The 9,328-nt window shown below is 46.0% G+C and overlaps 1 protein-coding gene across 2 annotated transcripts; it reads left to right on the forward strand.

The window, feature by feature from the left end:
- The first annotated feature begins 1,668 nt into the window (after positions 1-1,668).
- On the forward strand, positions 1,669-7,596 carry LOC114791261 (metalloreductase STEAP4-like). 2 transcript variants are annotated; one of them, XM_028981946.1, is made up of 6 exons: positions 1,669-1,934; positions 2,021-2,288; positions 2,443-2,902; positions 4,238-4,765; positions 5,582-5,746; positions 6,232-7,596. In XM_028981946.1, the coding sequence occupies exons 3-6, from the start codon at positions 2,450-2,452 to the stop codon at positions 6,505-6,507; spliced, it is 1,422 nt and encodes a 473-aa protein (XP_028837779.1). In that variant the 5' UTR covers positions 1,669-1,934; positions 2,021-2,288; positions 2,443-2,449; the 3' UTR covers positions 6,508-7,596. The 2 variants fall into 2 exon arrangements, with proteins under 2 accessions (XP_028837779.1, XP_028837778.1); XM_028981945.1 differs by having other exon boundaries at positions 1,669-2,288.
- The last annotated feature ends 1,732 nt before the right edge of the window (positions 7,597-9,328 follow it).

Here is a 9,328-nt window from a genome sequence, read left to right on the forward strand (position 1 = left end):
ATTTTTCACCATTCGTTAGATTCAGGTAGTCATCTGACCTCATTATTTGGGGACAGAACAATGGTGAACCTCAACTAGACCAACTGCAGCAAACTGTTACGGTGCTCGTTTTACGCCATCATATAAAAAGGGATGTCATGGTTTATGGCCAACTGTCATTCCTTGACACCATTCAGCAAATGTTTGAAATGTTTGTTTGAAATTTGAAGATTTTGTGATCTTGTTACATTAAAATGCAACGTGTATCTGCCCCATATCTGTATATGCCCGCCACCCCGCCTGGCCACCCCCAACAGAGCATTTAATCACCGGACTCCTCTTGGGTTGTTTGCAATATTTAGTGTTTAATGATTTGCATACATTGACTTTAAATTGATAATTGAGTCGTGTAGAGTTAGCATATCATCGTTAAGTTCCCCGAACATGTCTGGTTTTTAGACTCATCGTCCCCCTCCACACACGTGCGCTCTTCGTCGGTATTATTGATAGAAGCTGTTCTCTGATGGAGAAAAAGTGTTTAGTCACTGTTTACTGTCACCAAGCAGGCTGCTTTAAGAACCACAACCTGAAAATGAAGCCCTGGGGTTTCAGTCTGCTAATGAGTCACGATGCATCAACCAGAAGACCACAAAGTCTCAGGTTCGAGCCCCACTTCCTAACATCGTGACCCTGACCAAGACACTTAACTGTCCCCGTCACTACTGACTGTACGCCGCTCTGGATGAGGGTGTCGAGGATGCTGTCCTGCAGGTACCTGTCATCTGGTGGCCTGCTATAGGAGCGTGACTGGACACTCGTTAGCATGTCACTCTGCGAGTCTGAATTTCAAATCCCTCTCAAATCCTCCTGGTCGCATCATCACTCTCCATCTTTTTCTCATTCCTCCGGTCCCCACAGGGCCAGACAAAAGTTTTAGTTTGTCTGGGGGGGGGGGGGGGGGGGGGGGGGGGGGGGGGGGGGGACGACGACTTGTAACTGAAGGGTTGTGGGTTTAAATCCTGAGCCGCCAAGGTGCCACTGAGGTCCCCACACACTGCTCCCCGGTCGCCTGTCATGGCTTCCCACTGCTCACCAAGGGTGATGTTAAATGCAGAGGACACGTTTTGTTGTGCGTTTATTTATTATTTTTTTTTTTAATATGTAATAAAATGTTAACCATACGTGCATTTGCATTGTTCTGGAGCCTCTGCTCCCCTTTTCCCTTTTGCTATGACAATCACAGTGACAATCACTTTCAATTTCACTTCACTTTCACTACAAACAACTCTCTAAATGTCACAGTGTGTTCGTGGAACAGCATCTGCTTCCCTGTTTCAGATTTCCCTGGATTCCGTTCAATCACAGACAGGAAAACGATGATGCCGGGAATGGCAAACAAGTAGCTGGAATACACACACACACGCACACATGCACGCACGCACGCACACACACACACACACACACACACACACACACGCACACACACGCACACACACACACACAAATGTAAGACAGGAATTAAAGGTTTATGTTTGCATTTAATTGTGTATCACATTTTACACACTTATTACTGTAAATTGTCTCTACGAGTGTGTGTACGAGTAACTGATTTCTGAGACTGGGAGTTCTCAGATCGGCGTGGCTGTAAGAGGTGAGCGGCTTTAACAATGAGAGATTAAACTTGGCAGAAGCAACACAGTTCAGATCTCAGGTAGGGAGGTACGTGGGTAGGTAGCTTCTGGATGGGGTTAGAATTTGATGTTTTTGACACATGCCGTTTCATTATTTTCTGTGTATGGCTGTGTGGGTGACGTTCTATGATTAACAGAAAGGACAAAGAGTGACATCTTCAGTGTTATAAGCTGTAAATGACCACGTCTCCAGCCCTCGGTGACCACATGTCTGATCTTCAAGGCTTGAAAACAGGAACCGACATGATCTGGCCTGCTACCTGGGTGTGTGGTTTGGGAACAACAATGGCCTCATGAGTCACATGGTTTCAGTTTTTCGGTCGTAAAAACAGACGCGTGTGTGTCTGCAGCAGAACCAGTTACTCTTCAGCCAGAGTTCCAGCCGAGTTTCCACCGTTGCGTAATAACCCGTGGATCTTCCATACAAGAACGCACACACACACACACACACACACACACACAAACTTCCTCTGACGAAATCTGTGGCTGACCGGGGGCAGGACGTGGGTGTGCACAAACACTCACACGCGGGACAGAGGGACAAGCGACCGGGAGACGGCGTGAGCAGAGCAGACTGACAGGAGCAGAGATCTTCGCACGCATACGAGCTGCCTGCAAGTAAGTAGGGGACTTTTTCACACTTCCAAATCCTCACGCACCGCACACCAGCGTCTGTGGGAGGGTGAGGTCTATGTGCGCATTTCAACTCCAAACACACGTGCCCAACACACGGACCTTACGCTTCACGTATTCTCTTATGCACATTCCACAGCGCAGTGATGACGTTCGACTCTGTCGCCATGACGACGCTGGTGCCCAGCGAGTGTAAACAAGAAACGGTGTGTATCTTCGGGACGGGCGACTTTGGCCGCTCTCTGGGTCTCCGTCTCCTCCAGGCGGGGTACAGGGTCATCTTTGGCTCCCGCGACCCCGGCAACACAGCTCTGCTCCCCGAGGGTTCAAGGGTCACGAGTCATGCGGAGGCCATCAAAAGCGCTCGTGTGATTTTTGTGGCCCTGCACCGGGACCACTACCCCACCCTGACCCCGCTGACCCCCGCTCTGGCCGGTAAGGTGCTGGTGGACGTCAGCAACAACCTGAAGAGGGGCGAGTACCCACAATCCAACGCTGAGCACCTGAGCAGGCTGGTCCCGGGCGCCGCTGTGGTCAAAGCCTTCAACACCATCTCAGCCTGGGCCCTGCAGTCTGGGGCGTTGGACGCCAGCCGGCAGGTGAGGGGACAGTCCGCGTCACCCAGTCATTTCCCACAGTCCTCTGTTGTTTAGAAACATCCCAAAAAAAAAAAAAATCTAAGTCATTTCTGATGAGTCAAATATACTCAAAAATGCCATTAATGCATGAATGTGGTGTTGGGATCTGTCTGCAGGAATTTCGGTTTTATTACTGTAGGCTCTGGTTATTATGCTGTTGACACTGATCATTTTAGGGGACGGAGCACAGCGAACATTTCTGAGCTTGTTAAAAATTCGTCACAACGCTGTTCAGCCAGAGAACAAAATTCAACAGACACACATGCACAACTGTGGGGGGTGGAGTCTAATACTGAGAGAGGCAGATACTTTCAGATGTGTGTGTGTGTGTGTGTGTGTGCTTGACTGATGGCTTTGATTAAATCCCAACAGGATTTTTCTTTTTTTAATCTGATATATCTATCTCTCTCTCTCTCTCTCTCTCTCTCTCACACACACACACACACACACACACATAGGCAGTGGTGGCCTAGCAGGTAAGAAAGTGGGACTCGTAACCTTTGAAGGTTCAAATCCCGAACTGCCAAGGTTGCCACTGAGGTCCCCTTGATGAAGACACCGTCCCCACACACTGCTCCCCGGGCGCCTGCCATGGCCGCCCACTGCTCACCAAGGTAGTGGGTTAAACGCTGAGGACACATTTCGTTGAGTCTTGTGCTTGTGCAATAATTACACACAGAACTGTGTATCACTTTTATTTCACTTCACACAAGGGTATTGCTGCAGTTGATTATGCGATGTGTGTGTGTGTGTGTGTGTGTGTGAGAGAGAGAGTCTCACATTTTTGGAATGTGAGCAGGTCGAGTCAGGACTCTACCTCGTGTTTGTTTAATGGTGCAGTTAGTAGCAGTCGTCTCAGCAGGGTCCTGGCGTGACCTGTCTTTTATATTTTATCTGTAGATAAAGAGCTAAGGACGATGAGGAAACACGGCTGAACTAAGTAAAGAAATTACACGATTTTCTCTGTGCCATTTTGAACACACATATCTATGAATGCACATGTTCTGCGAATGAGACCCACTGAAAACCAACTTGGATGAGACATTATGTCATAACCTCAGGAAAGGATCCGAGCCAGACGCAGGTTTAAATCATGCAGACTGAGGAAGTAGCATGTGCTCTGGGTGACAGAAATAATGACACACCATAAAAAAAATTACTTTCTAGTTAAGTAACTTTTTTATTGTTTTATCAATTTTTGCAAATCCTGACATCTGTATGAAAATTTTCCCAAATCTGAAAATTTGAGACACAATTCTGAAGTATCTGAAGCAGACCCATCACCCTGTCCTGCAGGTGCTGGTGTGTGGGGACAGCGCTGAGGCCAAACAGGCAGTGATGGACATCGCCCACAGTCTGGGTCTGATGGCTCAGGACCGTGGGTCCCTGCGCTCGGCCGGGGAGCTGGAGGACCTCCCCCTGCAGCTCCTCCCCCTCTGGAGACTCCCCCTTCGCATTGCAGCGGCCCTCCTCGCCTTCTTCTTCATCTATGAGCTGGTCCGCGACGTCGTCTTCGCTCAGGTCACCGAGGGGAAAGACAAGTCGTTCCGTATCATGATCTCACTGGCCAACAAGATCTTCCCCGTCGTCTCCCTCATCATGCTGGCGCTCTGCTACCTGCCGGGCATCATGGCGGCCGCTCTGCAGCTGCATAACGGCACCAAGTACAAGCGCTTCCCTGATTGGCTGGACCGCTGGATGCTGTGCAGGAAGCAGCTGGGATTGGTGGCTCTGGCCTTGGCCTTCTTGCACGTCCTCTACACTTTAGTCATCCCAATTCGATACTTTGTCAGATACAAGATTGCTGCCATCACGATTTCACAGGTATAAACTTGCAAACACACACACACACACACTCATCGCATCAAGTTCTCGGTTAGAACGTATGTGTGTGTGTCTTGATATTGGCAAGGCATAACGGCAACTCAGAATGAATTGAGACATGTGGAGCAATTTATTCTGCTGTGTGTGTGTGTGTGTAGTTCTCAGCATCTGATTGCCCCCGTTACTGGACAGAATCCAGAGACAATCTGGAGGGAGTGAGAAGCAGACAGGATCAGCAGGATCTGGGACTGATCCAGGAACAGACTGTGACATTTACATCCTCATATTGAAGGATGTGTTTGAAACGTGATTTAAAATTATTCATATGGCAGTTGTACAAAAGAGCTCCAAGATTCCATTACGTTTACAGCATTTATCAGAGGCCCTTATACAGAGGGCTTATCCAGTAGGTTTTCATTATCACTATTTTGTGTTTTTCAAGGATTAAACAGATTTAATTTTCCTAAAATTCCTGCTGCCTGTCTGAGTTGGAATTAAGAATGATTCTCATCAAAATGCTGCCTACTAAATGCATTTGTTCAAATCAATATCGTATACAAGATCATATATAAGAATCAGAACTAAAACCACAAATCATAGTAAAAAGATTCGATTACCATCCAAACAAGATGCTAACTGATTGCCCAAGAAGAAAATCTGTTACCATGGAAATATACAGTTAGAAAGAATGTTCATTATTCATAAAAATGCAAGACTGTGCACATTCATAAAAGTTACAAAGACAGAACTTATGTAAGAAGAACTTACAAATCAAATGAAAAGATTAATATTTCACACAACTGATTTCTGTTCCAGATCAGAGAGAACAAGACCAAACCATTCGACAGCACACTGGCCTGGAGGGCTGACTCCTACTACTCTCTCGGCATTCTGGGATTTGGCCTATATGTGCTGCTGGGTATTACATCACTGCCCTCTGTCAGCAACTCCCTCAACTGGAGGGAGTTTCGCTTTGTTCAGGTATAACACACACACACACACACACACACAAATACACACCCAAAACTTAACCCTGTCCCTTAACCTTTACAATTTTAAAAATGATTCACATACTGAAACAAATCTGCATCTTAAAAGTTCAAATATAACCCCAATAAGTGAAATGATTGTCATTGTGAAACACTGCAGCACAGCACACGGTGACACAATGAATTGTGTCCTCTGTATTTAACCATCACCCTTGGTGAGCAGTGGGCAGCCATGACAGGCGTGTGTGTGGGGACGGTGCTTTGCTCAGTGGCGCCATGGCGGTTCGGGATTTGAACCGGCAATCTTCTGATTACGGATCCACTTCCTTACCTGCTAGGCCACCGTTTTTTTTGCCCATATACACATACATGGCAAAATCAAAATCAATTTCCAATTTTCTCATTTTGAAAATGAGGATGCTGATTAGAATAGTTTGTCCTCTAGTTTAACCTTTAACCTCACTCTGTGTCCCCCAGTCTAAGCTTGGTCACATGACTTTGCTGCTGTGCACGGCCCACACCTTCCTGTTTGGCTGGGACAAGTTCCTGTACGCGGCCACATACAAGTGGTGGATGCCTCCAGGCTACATGCTGGCCCTGGTGGTCCCCTGCGTGGTCCTGGTTCCGAAGCTGATCCTGATGACGCCATGCGTGGACCGAGCCGTGACCCGGATACGGCAGGGCTGGGACCGGCCGACTGGGAGTGGAACGCAAAAGAAGAGCAGAAAGAGCCAACAGCCCCTGATGCTGTAGGAAGCCGTCAGGAAGAGTTATACTTCTCATCAGTTTCTCATAATATTCATGCTATGTGCATTTCACTCTATACGTAGCATACATTTAGAAATGCCTCCCCTACCTGAGGTTCAGTGCGGTGATCAGTGATCAGCACTCCAGGACTGATATCAACATCTGGATGGATGATTTCTTATTTTTCTTCCGAGGCGAAACAGTTAATCTCTGATCAAAGTGTTCCTCAGCAACGTCATTCAGCAGACCCGGTCATGTGACCTTGAGGAGGAACACTATTTAAAAAGCTTCAGCATAATATCAGTTATGATATCTCTGTGTGACAACTGGCCTTTCAAGAACACCTTTCTGCTCTGAACCACCTTATTTTGATTAATAATTTTGTTAAATTCATCATTATGAATTAGTTACCATCAGATGTTGTCCTCCCAGCCAATCAGAACACAGAATATAACACTGTGGTGTTATATAGTTTCGAAAGTTCCAGAAGCTTCATAACTGCTGGATTTTTTTCCCTGGCTGATCTTAAAATTCTTCCTGGGGTTTTTCCCAGAGTCAACTTTTCCCAAATGTTCTACCTTCTTCTGTGATGGTATTCCCATCTGTTTTTAATTTTGTCTGAGCGCAGTACTGGCAGCACAATCACATTCCAAAAAATGTCCAAATCATTTTGCAGAAAAAAATATTTTCGTTTTAAAAAATGCACCAATCCAGTCCTGCTGAAAAGGATTTCTGTTCTAAGTCACTTTATTGCATAAAGGTTAAGTAAAATAAGCAAATAACGAAATGCCGACTGGTATCCCAGTAACACCTCTTGACATTTGCACAACATTTCAATAACATTTTAATAATCCTGCCTATCGGAATGTGGGCCGTCGTATTCCAGGTTCCTGCTTTCATCAGAGGCCTTGGAGACGTGGTGAGGGACGGTAAAGAGGCGTTGCAATCATGAAATTCTGTTGGAACTGGATATGCCTGGTGCACAGAACCCATTTTAAATGAAATGCACTCAAATTACAGGAACCACAGACAAGCCCGGTTCACAAAACTGAAACCAGCTGTGGGGGCTGAAAGTAAAAATGTTTTCTAAAGGTCTCATGCTTTGGAAGAATGTTTCATTCCACTTTGGTCTCCACTTGTGAAGTTTTTCCAGCGGCCCCTGGTGGTCCGTTATTGATCCTCCATCTCTTCCTTTCTAAAAGCTCTCTTCCTGGCTGGGTTAACTCATGGGACACACACACACTCACTCTCTGCACATCATCTTAAATGAAGCCGACGTTCCTGACTCAATGCTGGTTTTAGAACTCTGCCCATGAGGGTTAGGTCTGCTCAGTTCTATTTATTTTTTTGTCTCACACCCAAAATGTTTAAAAAAAGAAATTTATCACTTTTAGGAGCCACATGTCCAGCCTGCCAGCATTTGACTAATTTGGAGAGTAGGACACATACATGATAGTTATCAAAGACGTCCATTTTTATAGAGAAAACAAAAACTATTATTGATCATTCTGGTTCATCATTTGGTATGAAATTACTCTTTGTTGTCAGGATGACAGTAACAATTTTCTGCTAATAAACAGACGGATGGCTCCAACAGAATGAAAATCAAGTCAAGCTGAACCTGAAATGGTCCAAAAAAAAAACAGAAGGAAATCAGCATCTGTCCGATGACTTTCTCACTTGGATCCATTGCAGTGAATAAACTCCACTTACTACCATTGTGTGCCTGAACAAGACAAGCCAAGAGATTGCAGGTCACTCTGGATAAGGGTGTCTGGTAAATGCTGTAAATGTGAAACATCTGATGATGATTTGATACGCTGTGCAGCCTGAATGATAATATGTGTGGCAGTAAATAATTCATTTACGTCACAAACTTACATTATCCAGAGCGCCTTACAATCAGTAGTTACAGGGACAGTCACCCCCTGGGGACACTCGGGGTTAAGTGTCTTGCTCAGGGACACATTGATAGTGGGCACAAATCGGAAATGTTTTTTCTTCCTCCTTATTGAATTTTAGCATTGCCTTAATGTGAATGAACCACATTGCCTCTGATGCCCCAAGTCCTCCTGGCACCAAACGTCTCAGTCAGACGGCTGAATACTAAAATTGCCTCGGATACTCAGCAACAGCTCTAAAGTGAGCTAGGAGTTTGTTCTAGTCACTCGTCTGGATCGAACTCCTGTCTCGGAAGACACTTTCGCATGGAATCTGCATGCTAACAGGCTGCTGGGTGCCATGATTGCTTTGATACCGCGCCACGCCACCTGCCCGAACGCAGGGTGAAGACCGACGGCAGGTGTGATCACTAATTCTCGCGTTCGCCAGACAAGGACCGAAACGGGACGATCCGCAGCTGGCAGCCCTGAGCGGAGTAATGGGCGTGCAAATGGAAAGATGTGGAAACAGGCGGACGACGACTAGGCCCTACTTTCTTTAGATATCAACAAGCAAGACAACACATTTACATTTACAGCATTTACCAGACGCCCTTATCCAGAGCGACTTACAATCAGTAGTTACAGGGACAGTCTACACAATGGTAGTAAGTGGGGTTTGAACCTGGGTCTTCTGGTTCATAGGCAAGTGTGTTACCCACTAGGCTACTACCACCCTTTATAATACAGAATTTATTATAAAGGTGACCTATGACTTTGATGCAGGTTCATACAATACAGCAGGGGACTTTTTGATTAGTGCTGCTCCAGTGCATGAAGCTACTTCCTGCTTGCATATTCTGAAATGCAGTTATAACAGCTAGAGGCCAGTGAGAACACAGACATTATGGTCTCATACTCGACTCCACTGGACTTTACACGCGAAG

The sequence above is a fragment of the Denticeps clupeoides genome, chromosome 5 (genome assembly GCF_900700375.1).
Source record: "Denticeps clupeoides chromosome 5, fDenClu1.1, whole genome shotgun sequence".
Classification (NCBI taxonomy): Eukaryota; Metazoa; Chordata; class Actinopteri; order Clupeiformes; family Denticipitidae; genus Denticeps; species Denticeps clupeoides.